A 21,957-nucleotide genomic window follows, 5' to 3' on the forward strand; every position below is an offset into this window, starting at 1 on the left:
TTCCCCCTGGGCTTGAGTCTACAAACTGATGTGAGAGTTTATGTATAAACACTTCCACTTGTTAGCTTGGAAAGCTAGAGAAACATTAGAGTTTGGCATGTACTGCATTACATGCTGTGTTCCCTGGTGAAATGTACATCTAGGCTAGGCATTTGAAATTTACATTTAGAAATGGAAATGAACACGGGTTTTTTATTTTATTCAGATTTTAAAGTTGTTTATGAGATGTTATATAAACCATTTTAATATCACTCACATAATTTAATGTGGTATGCAGATATTTTATATTGTATTTCAGCTAGGATATTCAGTACATGGCAATATTTGGCATGAATCTGCTTGTGTTCATCATGATTAATATGCTGATATGGGTCCAGCCTCGCTCACTGGGTGGGCTGCATTGCTTTTCTTAGTTGACAGTAAAGGCCATAAGCTATTTCCCTCCTGGTCAATGTGCAGCATGGCCCAGCTAAGCACATGGAGTAGGACTGACATTTTTGCAGCAGGATCAAGCCTGCTGACTTGGTCAGCTTTTTTGGTCACACAGGGTACGGAAACAGTTACCAAGGCAGCAACACACCTCAGTCTTGCCAGGTACCCTGTAAGCTTTTCCCTTTAAGTGATTGTGGACATGAATTCACCTCCTCACCTGCCCTTGGAAAGCTGAGAGCAGAAGCAGGCTTCCAATCCCCAAACATTTAGTCACAATTGATCATCCTGTTGTCCATCCACTCTGTGTTCATTCCTGAGCTGATTCTACTAAACACAGTCCTAGCAAGCAGAGTTCACCTAGGCTGTTTACAGTGTCTTAGTCATAGGTTTGGCGTCAGATTGTGTATGAGTTGATATAACTGGAGCTTAATGTTACACAGACATTTATAATGTTCACCCAGTTCACAATTCATTTTGTTTCCAAATGAGGCAATTTCTTACAGTGCTAAAGCCATTCTGAAGTGTATTCTAATAGGCAAGTGGCATGGTTTCTTTTAAATGGTGTATTCACCTGAACAGGTTGGATGCCAAATGTAATTTCAAATGTGCTTGTGTGGTCGCATATATTTCATGTGTTTGCCTGTCAAAACTCCCACAAACCCAACTGTCATTCATTGCATGATAAAATCTATATCGCCACTCAAATAATATATCTCTTGACCTAGAAAAGTTTCTGCATGGAGAAAGTTAAATGAATATAGTATTTTGCATGAGTAACTAGGTAGTGGCACATTTTTTCTGCAAGAATTATTGAAAGAATAAGCTTAGATGTAAAGAGATGTAAAGATGTAAAGATGCGTTAAATACCTGTTTATTAAAACTTCCAAAGCTGAGAGCGGGCTTGTAATAGTTTTGTTTAGGAGATAATGTTACGGCCTGTCTACCCTTAGTGTATTATCTTAGAAAATTTTAGAGAAAATAAATGTGCATAGGAGTTTTGCCATGGCTCAGATGAGAATAGAATCAGGCTGTCTACTGAGGAATCCTGGCTGCTGTCTGAAATGTTGATTAAATATACCATTGATAGGATGGATTTTTTTTTTTTTTTAATCATAGTTTCTGAGTGGTTTGTGAAAGTTTTCTAAATAGTGGAGTAAGAAATCTTATGTACTGTCTTTTAAAAATACTTTAGGACATCTGTACAGTTGTATCACATTTTACTTTTCAAGTTTGCTTGACAGGGTCAGTGCTGCTTGCCCATTTAATAAAGCTGGACAGCATCCTAGTCAGCACCTGATTGGTCTCCGGAAGGCTGTGTATCGATCTGTCAGAGCCAACTTTCGAGCTTCAAGACTGGCCACTCTGTACATGCTGAAAAAATATCCTTTCTGTACAAACCCACGAGTGAAGATACTCCGTGTTACCTCCCTGTGGTTGTGCCAATGTTTAGAGTCAGTATTTCTGGAAACAAACAATTCCTAATTACATATCTAAACAAGGTAAAGAAAAGGTAGCATAGTAAATTGGGGCTTGTGCTTGTTTTGGAATGTGTTTTAAATTTTTGCCTCTTTGTACAGTGCAGATCCACTGCACTGAAAACGTTGTCCCAGTTACTGACACCCATGCCTTTGGTGTAAGTGCCGATGATGTATTTCAGAGTCCTTCAAGTTTTTGTTTTATAATTCCTTTTAGCCATCTTTTTCCCTTGCACCAAAATATCCTCTTCTCTGAACAAATGGCCTTTCACTCAACATCCTTGTGTGTTCAAAGGTAAGTTGATTTTCTGTTTCAGACAAGCTGAGTGGAACTGATTACATTAATTTAGCCAAAAGGCACATTTAAGAGCAAGGAGTTTCCACTCTGAATCAGACCAGAACTCTTTGTTCAGATTACATTTTGTAAAGTGTCATCTGTATTTTTCAGTGAATTGATACTTTCTTTAATGGCATTAGCATTTCAAGGTTTTTTCCTATGTTTATTGTACTTATTGTACTATATAGGAAATAACAATGTATTCACCCTAAATTATAGCAAAAAATGAAAAAACAGATATGTTCCTAATCTGAAAAACAACATACAAGGAAACAAAAGCCGATGGTAATGTGAGTATTGAAAATCTGAGACAAAAAAGTACTTCTTTTTACTTCCTGGAACTTAATATTGATTAATAAATGTTGTCTGGTAAATAGATGAGTATATTGAGTGTTAATGTGTACACACACAACAGCACACACAAAGCTGCACGTGTGTGCATTTACTTTGAAGCAAATTAGTATTTCTTTGCAAAATACTAATTTCTGTAGGAATAGGCATCCTTATGCTGAACTCAAGACTTATCTCTGAGGAATAAGGTGTATTTGCTGTGTAAAGGAAGAAAAAAATAACTCTGGTTCAGACACATTGATGAGAGCAACTGATACCTAGCTTGGAAGTAGTCAAGAATCACTTCTAAGAACACGGGAAGAGAGATCTGAAAATAGGATCAGCTAACATGTCCTTCCCAAACATCCTCCCACATGGAAAAAGTCAGTCCAGCAGTGGTTACCATAGGTGTGTGATTGCTGTTATGGCTGGGGAAGTTACAGGTTCAAGGAATATTGGTGTGTATTAGACTGTCCACTAGTTTTAAAACTACTAAATTTAAGGAATGGCTTTTAAATTAAGGAATGCGAGAGACAAAAGTTTTGTTTAGTTTGGATAATTTGACATTTATATATGTCAATTTGACAATTTATAGCAATTTACCATGTAGATACACAGTAGTAAGGGCCAGCAGAAATAAATAGCCAAAAATTTATTGAAGTTTAGTGTATATAGATGGGTTCTTGACAAATGGAAAGAGAATCATTATATTTGTGCAGAATATAGTGGCAAAATCAGTGGTAGCATGTGAAGGATTCTTTCTCCCCACCAAGCTAATTAAGGACAGCTTTAAGGTAGTTCCAAGTTGCCTTCGGTTTTTTGGGGGGGTTTTATTTCCCCTACTATCATGAATGCCTGAAAATATTACATGTATTACAGGAGTATTGATGGCAAAGAGCATCTTTCAAATAGATTCCAGTGCCTTGTGCAAGTAAATACTCCTCTTATGATGGAGGGGCCAAAGATTCCTTCATGTTGAAAGCATTTATAGCTGCGACTTGAGACAACTTTAATGCTCTTGTCCGTCATCAGATTGTTAGCACAGATCTGGTCTACAGCAAGGAGAAAGAGAAACTGGAGAGATTAAATAAAGGAGTGAGGCAGTAAATTGAAGGAATGGAATGCTGATAAATTAAAGGAAAGGAATTTCCATCCAAAATCTGGAAATGAGATCCCTATTCTGACTTCTACCAAATCAGAAGATATTCTCAAGTTTCATTCCTCTCAGTTGTTTGGTTGTGAATTAATGAATTTCTGTTTGAAATTTGCCTTTTTCTGAGCATTGTGAGATATATGAATCCAGTAGGGCTATTAGTGATTTACACTGGCCACAGCAAAGCAAAATGCTTTTAATAGAGAAAAACATTTGAAATAGGTATTCGAAAAACATTCCATATGTGTAAAATTTGGATTAATATTACAAAATTGCATTTAAAAAAACCCCAAACCTATTTTCCCTGGTTAGTCATAATTCTGTTTAAATTCTTTTTTTGTTTTGTATTTACTGAATATTGCTTTGTAATTTTTGCTGCAGAGCAGATGTATGTTTGTATTTAGGCAAGTGAAAAAATGAGGATACTTTTGCTAGGAAAAATATTTCAATAGAAATATAATACACAAAACAACTCCTACCCTCAAGGGCAACAGATTTTGAATCTGGCCAGCTAATACACTGATGATCAAATCTTAGTTCCATTTAAATTGAGGGCTGATCATTCTATAGGGTGATTTTTCACTTTAAAGAATAAGAAGATAATCGAACTTTGTAATGCAGCAGAGATAATTGTTGCCTTAACACTATGGTAAACATGTCTCAAACAGAGACGTTTATTATTAGATATAATGGTTAATGTATTGTAGAAAATGGTGTCAAATTTACTAATGTAGTAAAAGATATACTTCGATTTAAGCTTTCATTTAAAACTTTCTTATTTATTTGGAACTTACTAGAAATATATGTGGATGCATTATTTTTCCAAGCTTAATATGTTAGAATATCCATTTCATCACTAATCTGCAAAAAGATCAATTTACTCCACTTTGAAAATATGTATTTATATGTGCTTAATAAAATCAGCCAAACAGCCTCTTAGAGGAATGTTTTCTGACAGGTTGCATGTATATAATGTTAAGTCAAAAAGGTTTTCAGTAATAAGCAAAATCTATTTCAATGGGTTGGTTTTTTTCCCTGAAAAAGTAATTTCAGTGAATAATGCTGTATAGACAATGTACAGACATTGAGCTAAATGCTACTGTAAATTTTCGTACTTACATTGTTTTAAATCTAGCCCTTTAAAACTATACAGTAAAATAGAGAAAAGTTCAATCTTAAAAAACATTTATAAATTTGTATCTTGTTTTGTCAACAAAGGAAACTGCAGAGCTTGTAGCTTTACTTTACACTGCTTTGAGAGATTTTTTTTTTAGTAGTCTTAAGTAGGTTGCTAAACATGTGCTCCAGTGTATTTGATTGTTTCTGAGATAACTATCAAATGCATACTTTGACTCAGTAAGACTAACCCTACTGGAAGCCAAAACTTAAACCATTCACTTATGTTGTAACTTCAAGAGAGGCAAGGAAGAAAATATTCTTGAGGGACTGAGCTGATACCTGTTGGGTTTAGTCTTAAAAACTGGCAAATCTAGGTATTAATCTGAACTGTAGAAACAAATGAGTGACTAATTATAAATAAATTAGTAAAAACAAATATTAAGGCATATATTGATCTATGCTAATCCTTAATGGATTAGCCGATTTTATAGCCATCAGTATTACTTCTCCAAAGTAATAATTTACCAAAATTATCTGCAGAAGATTAGGCTTTTGTGTTAACATATGTCTCAAATATGTTAGAAGGAGATCTGTCTGATGAACCTGTTACAGAGAATTAAACATTTTAATTCACAGTTTTAGTCATGGTGATACAAATTGCATAAACTCGATATGTTATCATTACGTTATCATTACTCCAAGTATAACTCACAGAAGTTCAAAAATATTTGCTTGTGGCTAGTGTACCCCCTTCTAGCTAGATAACTGCCTTCAGTGAGTAGAATTAATTAATTTCGCCCTAATTAGTTTTTTTCCCATATAAAGTACAAAAAATATGCAGTTATGCTTTTAGCCTTATACCAGGCATTTGTGTCAAACTTGGTGGACCAATAATTTAATGAGATGGAAAGTCATATTACTTACATTTTGTGTGAAGGGACAGTTGAGTACTAGCAGAAACAATTCAGCATTTTCTCATGTCATTCTTACTCTAATTTGTTCATATTGGCAAGAGTACATTGCTCAAAATCATAGAACAAAATGTCAGAGAAAACATTTCTCTAGTAATGCAGAAGATAAGGGTATAGCAGGATGCAATGGCTGAAAGCTTAAACTAGAAATGAGGCATTTTTGGTTAAGTATTTACAGGATGTTGTGCAGGGTAGTTCAACAGGTCTCTGCACTGTACTCCACTGAATTATGTCATAACTCAGGCGATGCTTTACTCAGCATACTGCTGCTTAGTGTTTTTGTACTTTAGAGCCTTGTGGGTTCTACGTCATGAGAATCTGATTTAATTATATACAAGATGGATGGAGAAAATTTTGTAGTTTATGTTACTGGATGATGTTAACAGTCTCCTCCTCAGCTGATGCAGGATGGTGTGATACTCCATTTCCTTGAACTATTTTGATAGGTAGGACCTGGGAGTTGGACCATGTAAACTGAAAAGGCTTTAATTTTGTCAGAGGTTTAAGATGCTGTTCCCTGCTGGCAAGGCATATGTAGTGTTATAAAAACAGACATGTATGTGTTTAAACTTTCTGAAAGTTTGGTTTAGGAAGCTAATGAGAGCCTGGGATCAGTTCTCTGCTTTCATCTATCAGATATGGGAGCGGGAGGGCTGCAGTAGAGGAGGGCAAGGCAGGAGATGCAAGAGGCCACTGGGAATCCCTGGCTGAGACATTGATAAGTCTCTCTCTCTTTTTCAAAACTCTTATTTGAGATGTTACCTGGACTTGCTTTACTGTAACTTAGAAATTCACGTGTCCAAACTGCTTTTTGTGGTGTTCCTGCTGTTCAAAATGTCTTGTTGCAGGAAAATATTAACAAGGAATACACTTATTCTCTGAGATAAGTGGTCCTGAAGGCTTTTGACCTGACATTGCAATTTCTGTTGGAGTTACCGTCTTCATCCTATGTGCTCCATCTGCTGGGCATGCTGTCAGGTTAATTTAGCATAGACACCATTTATGTGTGGCAGCTGCTGGTGGCAACACTGATGCTCTATTTCTAATTAATTTGCATTGCAGGTTTTTGTCTGAACACTTAATAGGCTTCTTTGTTTTTAGACTTTGTGGAGAAAGTAGAGAGAAATGTGTTTGTTTAGATCCTGGACACTTCACTTTACTGTTTCCTGGGACACAGAGTATTATTTTTTTTATGCAATGTTCTTCTACTCAAGTGGTAAATATTTTCTTGAGCAAACCACCTTTGCGTGTTCAATCCTATGAGAATTTAGCACATGGAAAATTTGGGAGTGAAAGTGGATGGAACGTGTAGCTTCCCAAGAAAACTTTATTAGTTGGACAGGAGACAAGTGCTTCTAATCAGCCTTATGTGCTAGAGATGAGAGCAAAGAGTTTGTAGAACAAACTGTAAATGAAAAAACCCATGTTTCAAGTTGAGACCTTATTTTCATGTATGCTTTGCAAATATATATATATATATATGTATATTTCTGTGGGACAAATGTGGTTTTGTGCTTATGACAATAAGTTGTAAGTTGCTGTTTTAAAGCAAATTTTACTATTTTGTGACTGGTTAACTATCGGAAAATGTGCAAAAATCTTGAACTGTTCCTCCTGTCCAGCCTGAGGTTAGCCTAAAATTAGCACTATTTTAAAATAAATGCTTCCTGGTGTATGAGTTATTTTATCTGTTATATTGTGCTTGCTTCCTGCTTTTTAAGCATTTTTGAGGACTAGAAGTGCACACTTTCCTACTGAGAATTCACATGTGCCAAAAAATGTTAATAGATACCAGTTCACTGCTCTTCCTGCCAAGATCATAGTAGCTTTACAGCAATGTAATCAATGAAGTTAATGGTATGACAGTCAGGGAGCTCCTGTTCTTCACAGTGCTGTCTGAAATGTCAAAAGACCTTTTACTGTAAAGATCTCTGAATGTTCCCTCCACAGACAGAACTCTCAGGGAATTCACAACATCCTGAGTTTGGTCTATAACACAGGCTACCTTTGAAACTTCAAATTGCACAATTGTTGTCTTCTTTTCTCTGTAAAATATATGATTTCTGGTTCAAGATTGACATGAGCTGTCCCTTGGAAACTTAATATTTACAAGTAAGCTGTTTCTCTCACTTTAAAGGGATGCAGGGACTTTTCATCAATCTGTTTTGTTTCTTTTTATCTGTTTTTAAATGTAGGGGGTTTTCGGTGTCTTAGCTCTCATCCTTCTAAGAACCTTTAAAACTTGATCTCCAAATAAGGATTGCAAAACATTCAATTAAACAGGACTTAGGTGGGTTTGGGAGAAATGTATGTGCTTTCATACAAATTACCAGGAATAAGAAACCTTATTAGGTGCTTCTTTCCTTTTATGTTTAATGCAAAAGTGGCTTTGTTTAGCACCTTAACCCCAGCTAAACCTACCCTCTGAACTCGGAGAGTGACAACGTGACCAGCTACATCTGTGTAGTCCCCTTTAAGGAGCTGGGTCTGGGACTGAGTGAAGAGCAGGTCTCAGAAGAGGAGGCGCACAACCTAACCGATGGCTTCAGCTTGCCTGCGCTCAAGGTAACCTCTCCTAGCGGAACATGTGCATCCAGGCAGGCTCCTGGAGAAATCTCATTCTGTTACCATGAGGTCCTGTGGCTTGTGGGTACTAGCCTGTAGTAACACGGTGAATTGAGAGGAAGATGTAATCAGTCTCTTATCACGTGTTTCTACATTTATTGGCATTCAGGTGATTTCGTTTTGCGTGTAGTGGAAGAGAAGTTACACAATACAATTTTAGGATTTTTTTTTCCTGCAAATCGTGGAAATTCAAGTCAGTCTTCTATAATCAGCTTGATCAATCTCCTTAAACATGGTTTTTTGCTCTCTGATTTCACTTGATCCCAGCTGTATAAAATAATTTCCAGATCTGTACTTACTCCTTTTTAATCTAATCTCTTGACGTGAATAAAAAGAGAGACATCAGAAGATACAAATTAGTTGTACTTGCCAAAGGGAATAGCTGCGTTCAGTTACACTGAGGAGTAGAAATCATAAGCTTGGACCCCCACTGCCGTGAGCCAGTGTTGTTCTTTGATCTTTGAAAAACTTTTAACTGAACAGAATGACAACTATATAATGGCCTTTTTATCTATTTTGTTTTGAGATGTTAGGTATTTTTTTATTTCCATGAGTCAATTGGAAGGAAGATCTAATTTGAATGCAAGCCTTCAACAGTCTGATGGTCCTCTGCAAAGGCCTTTTAACATTGTTTTTTTAATGGAAAATTCCGATATCATGTGACTTGTGTCTTTCTAAGGAGTTGGCTTTTGTTGCATTTTTTTTCCCTTAATTTATAGACCTTGACTTCTTTTGTTCTGACAGTAAATGTTACCAGTAATAGTGATTACTAAACTTTGAGGCTTTGTCTAATTAGTTGTAAGCTAAGAGCTACAATAGATAGAAGCCTTGGGATTTTTTTCCTTCCCTTTTCATTAGCTGAAGTTCTAATTGCAACCATACAAGCCTGCTAATTTACCCACTTCTTTTTAACCAGAAGCCATCCAGAGTTGCCTAAACTTGTAAGCTAAGTCTTTGTTTACCTGCAATTTGCAGTAGTTTAACTGAAGTCTGTTTTAGTTGAACTGGTTGGGATGCTTTCTGGATACAGTTAAGCTCACAACTAGTAAATCTCAGTTTATGTTAACTGGTAACAGACGGCAGCATAGGCTGGGTGTGGTGTAGTTGAACCAAGCTAAATTAACATAAATCAGTCTTAGGCAGATTCCTGTGTAGGCAATAAAATAGATATACTCCGATAACCTGGGGACATACTTGTGTTGTGAGCCCCGGATTTACATGCATTCCTCTTCAGGTTGGCATTTGTTGGTTTGTTTTGGGTTTTTTTTTGAGAGAACTTGTCTTTATGTTAAAATGCAGGTAGCATACAAGATGTATCCAGATTTAGTTAATATTTTAATTTTCATTCAAGCCCATGTCTAGGCCATATGACAAATATAGCATATGTCTTTTGCCTACCTTGAAGTAAACCAGTTTAAAGACTGAAAATTTTTGGCTAAAGAAAAAAATATCAATCAATTTAAACTGAGGAGAGCCAGTTGGATATTTTGTGAGTTTAAGCAAAAATCAGCAGAAATCATCAGGAGTCATTGGCAGAGCAAGCTACTTGCAACCATAAATACATCTGGAATTTCCTTTTCCCTCATCATTGTGCCTTTTTTCAGGTACGTTTTGGATTATGATTATCAATTCCTGAAATCCACTATTTCTGTGTGCCACTTTTTCACTGCTTGTGCCTTATGTCTGGTGGAAGGAATTGGTTTTCTTTTGTGCTTATTATAGCATGAGCTTTTGACTTTTTGTCCAGGGCAGCACGCATTCAGGGACATTTGAGTGATTGCTGCCCATTTGTCTGCTTTTTATTTTTGCACCCAGCCAAATCAGTCCTGCATGTGTGCCCCAAATTAATTTCATGTAATTCATTTGTTCTTTTTTCTCATGAGCATTTTTTGTGATTTTAGAATTTTTTTATTCTTTTGGCATATTTTATCAGTTTGCATCCAATTATTGATATTTTTTATATACCCTTGGATATATCAAAAGCATGATGAGTAAATATTTCGTCTTCCTCAGTCTGGAATGCTTGAGAATAGATTTCAGACTGCATGTCATGGTCACCTGCAGTTGATCCCTTTTAATAAGGGCCAGTATTGCAGAGAAAAGTGTCATAACCTTTCCTTTTTATTTTAGAGACATAAGGTGTTGCTGTTCTGTCATGGTCTACTGAGCAAAAAGCCTTCTCTAAACTAAGAAAACAGTTCTTTACATTTCATCGGAAGTGGAAGTTCTCAAGAAATTGAAATTGTGGGTTGCCTTGCTACCAGATGGACTGGCCTCTTTAGGACCATCGTTGTGAATTGATTAATTTCTTACAAGCCTTTTCCTCCTTAGTGGTATTGGTGGAATTTCTCACTTTGGCTGAAAAAAAGAAATAAGTTAGCAGTTCAGCTTTCTTCAGATGTAGAATGTTTTTCTGTTGAAGTACAGTGCAGTTAGGCTCCTGTTTCAAGGTTGGGTGTGGGGCAGTGCGGTAGTTAGCAGATCGTAGAAATGATTGGCATTATTAAGGGAAAAATGTTTTTGCTGCCACTGGAATTTTGGCAGCCCTTTCTGAGCTGCAGGGTATGTGGAGATTATAGCAAATAATGAAACTGCCTGAGGAGAATATGAGGTTTTAGGACTCTGACAATCTTCTGAACATAATTGCATTTAATATCCTTCTTCAAAGAATTAACGGTCACCTAAGGTTCACAAGATCTGAACCTCACGTGGTCTGGGATACCCTTCAAAAACAGTCAGCAGATTTTTGCAGTTTTTCAAAGTTCCTGTTTTTGGCCAAGGAATGTTTTCCCGTGGTGTGTCTCTACATTTACTTTGGAGGCTGACTGTCTTCCCAGGTGCACAGAGCTAACCCTACCCTCTTTTGCAGGTCCTCTTTCAGCTCTGGGTAGGGCAGAGTTCAGAATTCTTCAGGAGGCTGGTGCTGCTCCTCTCCCCAGCCAATGCATCCCCCAAGCCCCTGGTGTCCCCTGAACGGCTGCCTCATCACATCCTGTCCGATGTGACTCAAGGCCTACCTCACACACACGCTGCCTGCTTGGAGGAGCTTAGGAGAAGCTACGAGTTTTATCGGTACTTTGAAACTCAGCACCAGTCAGGTTTGGAGTGGCCACCCAGGACAAAGCAGAAGTCAAAGGAGCTCAACAGCCTTCAGACAGCGGTACGGAGCTTGCAGCTTCACCTCAAGGCACTGCTCAATGAGTAAGTTTACACATGAATTAAGAGAATATGCAGGTGGGCAGAATGCTTTGGATTTGAAGTTCTTTGAGTTGTAAGCTTGTATCCCAGATTAAAAGCAAAAAAAGGCAGATACATGCAAGTCTTTGCAATTATAGGCGTATCTGATATTTTTACTGTTGATTCTTTAAGTATCTGGTGAAAATTTGAGGATAAGCAGTGCACTAAGATCTTGCCTTGCTTCTGTTTCCATGAAAATACCTGAAAACTTATCTCCTATTGATTTTGCAACATACCAAATGCTTTATTAGAATGTTCAGCTCATAATAACTATTTTTAAAGATTTGTCACTGCCTTGGTGAAACAGATGAGACTGTCCTACTCCTTTAATCTTACATATAAGAATTACTAGAATGAATGCAGGTGAGCAATGTATCTTGATGTAGATAAAATTATTTTATTTTTAAAATTTTGGGGCATCTTTGAGGATTTGACTGAATTAGATTCTTAAAACTTGAGGAGAATAACAGTATATTAAATATTTAAAGGAATGGTGAAGTCAGATATTTATTATTACTTACTGCTGTTGATCTCGTTATTCCTTAGGGTAATAATTCTTGAGGATGAACTTGAAAAACTTGTTAGCACTAAGGAGACACCTGAGTTGACAACAGAAGCCCATCAGGTTCTGGAACAAAAACTAAAGTTTATTCAGCCTCATATCCAGGCAAGCAACAGCTGCTGGGAAGAAGCCATTTCTCAGGTGGAAAAAATGAGTGGAAGAAACCCAAGTACAAAAGGTAAATGTGAGAGATTAACTTAGGAACTAATGGGATACACTTCACAGATGGAATGATAAAATGGATCAAAGACAGTGTTCAGCCTGTGTATCAGAATTTTAGCTGAAGAAGGTCTTACACTTAGAAAAAGTATGTATTTATGTCAGACTTTTTCACTGTGATGGCCTTGAAGCTTTTGTTTCATTAAAAAATGTGAATGTGTTAACTTTGTTAGACATGTGAATTCAGATGGATACATTTTCAGGTGTAGGCCAGTTGTGGCTTTTTGCCTTTGATTGGTGAATCGCCTGTAAAGGGGTAGGACTTTGATGAATCACCCCTGAGATCTGTGGGCCTAGAGTCATGCAAGCTGACCTTGTTCATGCTTTCAGCAGAACTGGGAGCACTGGGAGGCCTCATGCAGGCTCTGTGCAAGTCCAGACATGGTATAACCAAATTCATGTGTACTTTACCTGACAGTCTAGTCTTACAGCTTCCTCTCAGTGCTGCTTAAAACAGCCTGTGAGGATATTAGAGGTAGCCTGATACATTTGCATGTACTAGCCTGTTGTGTTTTGTTGATGCCCTCCACAACCTACAGTTCCACTGATCTCCTTTTTTCCCTTTCCTTAAAAGTTCTTTCTGGACTGCACACCATAGTATTTTTAGTTATTTTAGTTTTATTTTTACTTTATGTAAAAACAACAGGCATTTTTTATTGTAACTTGTTTCCTTTTAAAGCTCAGTACAAAAATAATCTAGTGTGTGATCTAGAAAGAAGGGATTGCGTGGGAAATAAAAAAATAAAACAAGTCTTACTTTTGCCTACTGGCTTTCCTGCAAATGCGTTGGGGTTGAATCTCTATTTTGCAACAAGTTTACTAAACTACTCCACAGGACCTACTTTCAATTATGTTGGTCATTGAAAACTATTTTCATCTGACTACATTTGAATTTCTTAAGCAGTCCCGCTTCTGTGAGTTGACCTTTTCAAGCTATGCATGAAATGAAGTCTAGTTCTTCTGCTGTCTTTCTAAAATCTTAACAGCTGGTCTGTCACTCCTGATTATGTAAATTATTTAATTAAATTATCTCTTTTTTTTTTCCAATGCTTTCTGAAAGCTCTTTGGAAGAAGATACCTTCCCATTGAAATAATATAGCAGCTAAAATGTCTTTTATGTTTGTGCATTATTATCCGAAACCAAATTAATCTTTTGACAAGAGCTATTGCAAGAATTCCATGGGAGTAGAACATTGTGCCCAAGTGGATTCCCAGCACTTTTGCTGCAATAGGTGTTTGGTTCAGCTAACTAGCTCAACCAGTTGAGCATCTGTATAAAGAGATGAGTCTCCTTCAGCAAGTACTACGTGCTTCTTGCCCTAAATCATTGTGTCAAAGCTGGTTTCTTACAGGCGTGTTAAATAGTTCATCATGTCAAACTGCCAAAGCAAAGCCTTGTAAGGATAATGGATTGAACATTCATACACTCCTGTCTGCCTTCTGTTGGGGGTGATACGAATGGAGATTAGAGCAAGTGGTTCCTTCAGTGAATACAGTTGGGCTTCTTCCTTACAGGAGTTGGTGTAACTGGTGCTGTCAGTCACTGATCCTGTCAGGTACAGAACAGAGCCTGACAGCAAGTGGGGCTTCAGCACCCTGAGGGGAATTTACCTCTCCTTAAATTCTTGGGCAATGACAGACTCATCTATCAATGATCTACATGTAGATATTTGCTTATTTCCCAGAGTTAATGCTAGACTTTAGCTTCTTCTCTTTATTCTTTCACCTTTTTTCATCACTGATAAAACTAGTTTACCACTTAAAGCCTCGACAATTTAAGCATATATATTAATCTACTGCTAATTTTACAGAATACAGTACCTTTCATGACTAGTTACAACATTGTTTTAATGATCTTTGAATCAATATCTCTCAAGCTGTTTAAACTCTACCCTTTTTCCTTTTCAACTGTCTCTATCTTTGCAAACATATACAACTTTTTTAGACATTTATAACAGCAACGTTATAGTACTCTTCTGCAGTCTCCTGGATCTTGCTGTACTTTGATCCACCGGAGAGGAACTAAAGCAGCAGTTTTAGTTAAACACTGTGAATTCATGATCTGGAAACGTATATTTAGCAATGGCATCATCTCATACAAGTGGCAAACAGAGCAGTCTGTACATGTAGGAGAGCAGCTGGTGTACTCTTCTGATTTGGGAAGGCAAGCTTTTGATTGGTAGCTTCCATATACTCTTCCAAATTTGTCTTCATACCTTCAGGACCATATTTCCATTGTTGTTATAATTATTATTATTATTTAAATGTTCTTATTACAAGGCAGAGTTACACAACAGACAAGGGGGCTTGATAATTATAAGACAAATGTCTCGTCAATTTTCTCCTTGAAATTTCACTATATGCTTCACCTTTCTTTGAAACTTTGCATGTAAATACTTCTGGAATGTCAGATCTGTAGCTCAGCCCAGGCCACTAGAGTTACATACTTCCCTTGTTTGCAAAAGCAGGTAACTGAACACCACCAAACTTGGCATTAATGTTGACTGCCTGCTTTCAGAACACTATCCCTAAGTGTTCAATGTATAGATTAGAAATTGAAAATAGGGATAGATGGGCCCATTTCTCAAGGGTAAATTAGTAATTTTGAGTAAATGTTGTTTACCTGTTCCTAAAAACGTCTCTTTAGAGACATTTTACAGTATTGCCAGGCATCTATTCCAGCACTTAATTCCATTACCAGTAGAATGTTATTAGTGAATAGAAGTATCTCTTGCTGCAATTTAAAAGCAGTACTTCTGATCTGCCCACAGTGGAAATCCATTTCCTCTTTATAGCTCTTACAGTCTTGAAGATGGTTAGTATGTTTTCTTTCTATCTTCTCTACATGACTCTCTGTGCTTCAGCTCTTCCCTGACAACTATATTTAGTCCTCTGATTATTTCCACTGTTTTCCTCTGTACACCCTCTAGTTTGCCCACTGTGTTATTGAATGAAGGAGCCCCAGAGTAGGCACTATGTTCCATTGACAGCCTGATCAGTGCCAGGGTAGAAACGTTATTTCATGTGTTGCTTATATGTACTAGTATATATTTTGGCTTTTTGCTTGCAGCAGGCTTTACGTGACTCTGAGGCTCCTCACTTCTTTCTCAGTGCTGTTTCCCAGTCAGTTGTCATGTATTTGTGCACTTGGCTGTTACAAAGCACAAAAATTTGCAGTCACTGTCACTAAACTCCTGTATCTGAAATCCAGTTCTACCTGGGCTATATCTCTGATTTGCCTTATAGATTATCTCCATATCAGCAGACTTAATGAGCTGCAACAGTTTTCTTTCAACCATTGGAAATATTAAAGAGTATTGGACTTGACACAAGTCCTCACTCAATGTATTCCAGCCTGAAATTCCAAGAGACTGTTCTATGCACCTAATAGCAACTTTTCCTGGCCTATGTATTTTGCTTATGAGAATGTCATGACTCTACATCAAAAGCCCTACTGGAAACAGAACGCAGAACGTCTTTGACTTCTTTCTGTTCATAAGACCTGTAACTGCACTGGAAAATTAACATCTTGATTTTCAACAAACCTACACTGGCTGTCCCATTGTCTCCTTGCTCACTCCTGGATAGCTTCCTGAAATTTTGTTTAATTATTTCCTACAATATTTTCTAATTATTTGAAGCTCTTTTACCTATAGTTTTGCTATTTTACTTCTCTTTATTAAACTTGGGAACCAAGTCTTTTCTCTGCTTCTACAACTTTTTCTTGAAGATTTTCTGCAGGTTTTCAAAGTCTATAAAAATGTTGAGATTTTTTAGTTGATGTATTTCAACATGAGTTCCACTGGGCCCAGCTTATATCAAATTCACTAAGTTCTGTTCGTGGTCTCTAACACAGTGTTTCAGTGTAATCTAACCAGCCTTCTCACTGGTTTTTTTGTGTGTGCCAATCCCGCCTATGAAAATACCTGGACCCTGCCTGACTGAGTCAAAAACCTCATTCAACACCCAAATATTTTTCCTTTCTTTTCTTTTTTTTTTTTTTTTAAATCCCTTTTCTTTTTTCCCCTAAAGGCAAAATTGAAGTTTCCTGTGACAACCTACAGCGTACTACGGTACCTTTAACACAACCTGCCATACACATAGAAAACAAAGATCCAATCCCTGAAGAGCAGGTAAAAAAAAAAAAAAAGGCATCATTAAAATAATAATTGGGGATTGTTTGCTGTATCCATTTTTTTTTTCAGTTGCTTGTGCAGTGACCTCCTCATTTTGCTGAGAAAGATCAAGTAGGTAGACAGTGCCATTTCAAAATCAGACTTGTAGAAAAAAGTTGTCTATATTCCTTTTGCTGTTCCATAGAGAGGCCCATGTTTTCCGTACTGGAAAAAAGAACACTAGTATTCACTTCTCATATATATCATTAGAGAGGAGTGACAGAAAGAGAGCAGCAACACAGGTCAGAGTAATAGAGAAAAAATGAGATTTGCTAAAAGGCAGTATATATGAAATAGAGTCCTACTTACCTATTGATGAATAAATTGCCACAGCTGCAAAAGTGACAAGGTTCAGCACAAACCATCCTGCATTCAGTTTATGTAGTCTCTGCATTTTTGGATACCTAAAGCAGACTGACACTGAACAATTTTGTGTTGTCTGAGGAACTCATGAGTGATGGTTGGGCTGTCTTGAAGAGAGGCAGGCCTCCTTCATCCCATGACTGAGTGGCAGATGCATTCTGAAAGCATATTGAATAGCCATGCTCTGCTCTGTCCCTCCCTTGCCTTCTTCCCCACATGCATTCTCTCTACATTTTTTCCATATCAAGGAGCTGGGACCAATTACTTTAACTATTTTTATTTGCCGTCTGTTATAACATAAATGGTGCTCTGGGGTTTTTTATGCTTGTAAGACAGTATATTTAAAATTAGAGGAGGAGTTTGCTGTTCTCTATATCCTCTTAATAAACATTTAGATAAGTTAAATTAACAAGATACCTGACTACCATGAATTGCTTACGGTGTAAATTTAAAAAAAAAGAAACCCACATCAACATCGCTTATTGCTTCTTTCCACCTGTAATTATGGGGAAATGCACTCCCATTTTCAAGGTATATCACTTGATCGTACTTGTGAATGAAGGTAAATCTCATTAACTTTCAATGAGTGGACTTGCTCCAAAATCATACAGATACAACCAAGAGCAGTGTCAGATCCACTGGCTCTGCTCAAACAGGGCTCCATCCTATTGCTGTGGTTGGCTCGTGTTGAGATCGCTTGATCAGATTGTAGGGTTGAGTCCACGCTGACAGTAAAGATCAAGGATTTCTTTCTTTCTTTCTTTCTTTCTTTGTTTTTTAAGGAATTGGAAGCTTATGTTGATTATTCAGATACAGATAATGAATTCAGAAGAGAAGATTTTTACTGCTTTTCCCAGGAAGAGAGGGAGAGACAAGAACGAGAGAGACAGGAATCTAAAAGGGTGTTACAAGAACTGAAATCTGTACTTGGATTTAAAGCTTCAGAAATAGAAAGACAGAAATGGAAACAGCTGCTCTTCAGTGAACATGGTAAGTATTGCTTTTTAAAATTAATTCCTTTCTATTTCTTTCTTAGGAAGTGTAGGTGTCTGTTTGCCATTAACTTCTGACTGTGTTAGGATTCAGACAGTGCTTAGCTAAAGTAGTGTCTTTGATAGAGCTGTGTGGCCTTAGTTTGCTATTCCATCTCTTTGTATTACTTTTAGCAGTCATTTTATTATATATTGAAAAGAACTCAGAGAAATGGGAATTTGGCTTTAAGCAAAACAATGAGCTAAAATATTAAGCACATAAAAATACTAACAGCATAAAGAGAACTGTCAGGCTGTAAACCACATAGACTGACTTTCTTTCATGGCTTTCCAGTAAATATGAATTTTAGTCAGGGTGCATAAATAACTTTTCAGAATTTAAAGAAACCATCAGAAATTATCCCAGACTTACGGAAGTATATAGGTTAAAATGAAGAGCTAGACTTTGCAATATTAAAGGCTCATAAAAGAGTAAAACTGGCTTTTGTTTCCATGAGAGAGTGCATATACAGAATATGTTTACAAAAAAAATCTCCACAAACTATCTAAGAAGACGAGTTCTTCCAAACTAGCCTTTACTAACTCTGAGGACTGCTGGGTAGCTCCAGCCACTTGCAGTTGAAGGCAGCAATATGAAAATTTACCTTGCCTCAACAAGACAGTGTGCCTGTTACAGCAAGGAGACTGGATACAACTTGATTCCTTTCACTGCTTGAGGTGTTTGATTTATTACCTTTAAAATTGGCAGTAGTTTGTCTTTTCCTTTTTCTCATTTCCATCATTTCTTCCTCTTGAAGAAAGGTTAGGAAAAGCCCTCTAAAAAGTTTAATGTTCTGTGTTATGAAAAACAACCCTGAAGTCTGGCAACCTATCCAAGGATTCTGCCTCTGACACTGTCTACCAGAAAAAAAGACTGCATCTTTCAGTAATTTAGTGAGAACAGACAGGAACAGACCATACCTATTTATGAGACTGTCTCTTTTGACATCAAACCATCAAAAAATAGCTGTTTCCACAACTTTCTATGTCCATTAAGCTACAACTATGGTAAAAGCGATCACTTAGCTATTGGTACTAATTTCTCTTCTAGTTGAGTTAAAAAACCCTAAGACATCAGATTGCACCAGAGTCTGCTCAGAAGTAGGATTTCTGTATTACTCCTCTGGTGTTAGATATGACACCGCACAACCCTTCACATAAATCCCTTCAACTCTTCCTTTCCTGACTGTTGAAGGAAGAAAGAAGGACTCCTACCTCCAGTTCAAGTCTTGACAGACCTAGTGACTCTTGCAGAAAGAGTTCTTGTCAGGAGAACTTTCCTTACTGAAGTTAGCAGCTGATACCTGTCCATATGACTTCTCCTCTGGCCATCTGTGGCCATGGCTGGACAGAGCCAGGTGACTCCTGTAATCTGCAGCAGCTGCTCACCAGAAAGCCTTTGTGACTCGTGTTGGTTCCTTTTCCTTTCAGTGTATAGATTCCACATTGTTTTAGGACTAGAGATTAAATGGTGGGGAGGGAAGAAAGTGTGATTTTCTCCAGCTGCATTGATTACTTCCATCCTGTACAAAACTGGAAAACACAAGAGCAGTTCATGAAAGTAATTGTCTCCTTTGGGCACAAACTTTGTGTGTCTAATCTGAGAGACTGATATGGACACCAGACATAACATCATCTACTGGTTTCTAAGGAGCTTCTTCATTGTTTCTTGAAAAGAAACAAAAGTCAGTTAAATATGGCATAGCAGACCCTGCCATATTACTGCTGCAGACCTTAATTTGTCTGTACATGAGTCATTCCTTAAAGAGACATTTTTGTGATCTGTGCTTTTCACATTCCTGGCTTGCTTTATCTTGAAGGTTTAAACCCAGAAAGGTTCATATTCTTGTCTCCATTGGCCCAAGCCAATGGATGGCCATGATGCCACTTTTCCATAGCCCTCTTGAATCTTGCTTTTACAGGACAATCATATTCCAGAAATCCTGTGTTTTCCTAACTCATGATTATTGTGAAAAAAGATCCTGAAATATTCAAAGGCTTTAATCTGTTAGTCAAGGCACCCAGATAGCCATTCTGATTTATTTGTCCTAACCAGGACATTGGGGTTTTTGGTTTGTTGAAAGAGGGGCTTTCCACAAAAAGGAGGTTTCCACATAAAAGGTGAGGGTTTCCACATAAAAGAGGTCAGCTCCAAAGAAGTTGATATGTCTAAATAAAACAGCATGAAGTCAACTGGAGATGATAGGTTGGATTCCAGGAGATGTTTGGATTCCAGGAGAAAAACATCATCTTAGTGAAGCACTAGACTTGAGCAAGTTTTCCAAGGCCCAGCACTGTGGTAATACTGCTTACAGTCTGGGCAGTAGGTAATTTATGGGAGTGTAGGTAAGCTTGTATTTTTGGGCCTTTGGCATCCTGTTGAGCCAGTAAAATGAAAGTGGTTTTGAAAAGGTGTTCTAAGTTGTTAGTGGCTTTGTTTTCATTTGTCAAACATTGGTAAACAACTTTCTCTGATGCAAAATCCCTTCTAGCCTTAACCTCTCCCCCCACCACCCCGAGAAAAGTTCATTCTGAAAGTGATTGTGTTGTATCCAGCTGTTGCCCCTTCCCTTACACCTTGTCCATACAATAGTTCTTGTACAGCCATTTCTCAGCTTTGGAAAGCCATACTCTCAGAACTGATGAATTTGCACCTTGCTTATTAACTAATCAACTCTGCAAATTGACTGGCTACCAATCTCTAGTATCTATTTACTTTTTTGAGAAATTTTGGCTTTCAAAGGATTGTTTAGAGGAAGTAGGGAACAAGTTTGCTCCCAAATGATAAGATTACTGTGCATATTCCTGCCTCTCCAGGCGAATGGGCAGAAGTAAGTAGCAGCATGTTTTTTACGAGATGGGGAAAGAACTACCCCGTTAATAACTGAAATGAGTCTGGTGCAGTGCTCCTTCAGTATAAAAGGCTTTCAAAAAATCAGTACAATAGAAATTCAAAGCCTCAGTTTTTCAGTGTTCTAATGAAAAGAAATATCAATGTGACAACCATAATAATGGGCCTGCCTTCAGCTAGCTAAAGTAAATATTACTGAAATAGGATACAATTGAAAAGTCCAAATACCGTAAATTTTGTTTCCCATTAAAAGTTTGTGTATTTCCCAGAGTTATTTTCGTCTCTGCTTACAGGGGTAAAGTCAGAATGGAATTAGAAAGGGAAATGCAACTTGGGAATCTGCTGTTGCCGCTCTCATTTATGTTCGTGCTGCTGCCATAATGGAGCTACTGCAGTTTAGGGAATCTCTTACTTGGAAATGGACATTATATCGTTTTCTTAAAACGAAAGACGTCTGTTCTTCAAGAAGTGATTGTACCGAGTTGTACTAACCCTTAACACTGGGAGGAGAGACTTCCTGGCAAGCATCCCGTTGCTGGCAATGGGACTCACTGCTGCTACTAACTTCAAGAGAGGCTAAATTAAACCACACTTTATTTGTGAGGACACCTTACCTGATTGTGTGAATACGTGTTGTATTTGTATGTTGTGGTGTTTGAGATCAGGTATTGCCTTTAAGGACTTTCTCATGTACCAGCTGTCTTTAGTGGGTTAGGTAAACTGTTGCTTAAAAAGCAGACAGTTCAAACCTGTATGCAGGACAGTAGCTATACTTGGGTTCTGCTTTAACATTGAATGCATTGTCTGTGTTCGATGTCAGCTTTAAACACCACCAATTTTGCACTGTCTTTTCACATCACAGATTTTAAGGAATACTTACAACAAGTAGCTATCACATTTCACTTGAGCTTTGTGATTAGAAAACACTTTTATTTGAAGTTTTGTTGTGGGTTTTGTTTCTGTTGTTTTACAGGCTTCTGAAGCCATTTTAACCCTTATAATCTTGCAACTTTGCAGACAGAAATAAACTATTTATATATAGCAGCTTGCTTTTAGTTATCATTTAAATTTTTTTCC

At 37.4% G+C, this 21,957-nt stretch overlaps 1 protein-coding gene across 6 annotated transcripts in view; it reads left to right on the plus strand.

Annotated features, from left to right (window-relative positions):
• Window positions 1-21,957, plus strand: part of VEZT (vezatin, adherens junctions transmembrane protein) — a 65,254-nt gene that overhangs the window by 31,880 nt on the left and 11,417 nt on the right. For 3 of the 6 annotated variants that reach the window (XM_050323849.1, XM_050323852.1, XM_050323851.1), the window contains 6 exons: window positions 1,662-1,811; window positions 8,235-8,382; window positions 11,312-11,643; window positions 12,226-12,419; window positions 16,493-16,593; window positions 17,781-17,988. In XM_050323849.1, the coding sequence (XP_050179806.1) occupies window positions 1,662-1,811; window positions 8,235-8,382; window positions 11,312-11,643; window positions 12,226-12,419; window positions 16,493-16,593; window positions 17,781-17,988 (1,133 nt within the window). Of the gene's footprint in view, window positions 1-1,661; window positions 1,812-8,234; window positions 8,383-11,311; window positions 11,644-12,225; window positions 12,420-16,492; window positions 16,594-17,780; window positions 17,989-21,173; window positions 21,953-21,957 lie in introns of those variants that run through there. The other 3 variants (XM_050323853.1, XM_050323854.1, XM_050323850.1) reach the window with 3 other exon arrangements.

Source organism: Myiozetetes cayanensis, unplaced genomic scaffold (genome assembly GCF_022539395.1).
Source record: "Myiozetetes cayanensis isolate MyiCay16 unplaced genomic scaffold, myiCay2020 scf3, whole genome shotgun sequence".
NCBI lineage: Eukaryota > Metazoa > Chordata > Aves > Passeriformes > Tyrannidae > Myiozetetes > Myiozetetes cayanensis.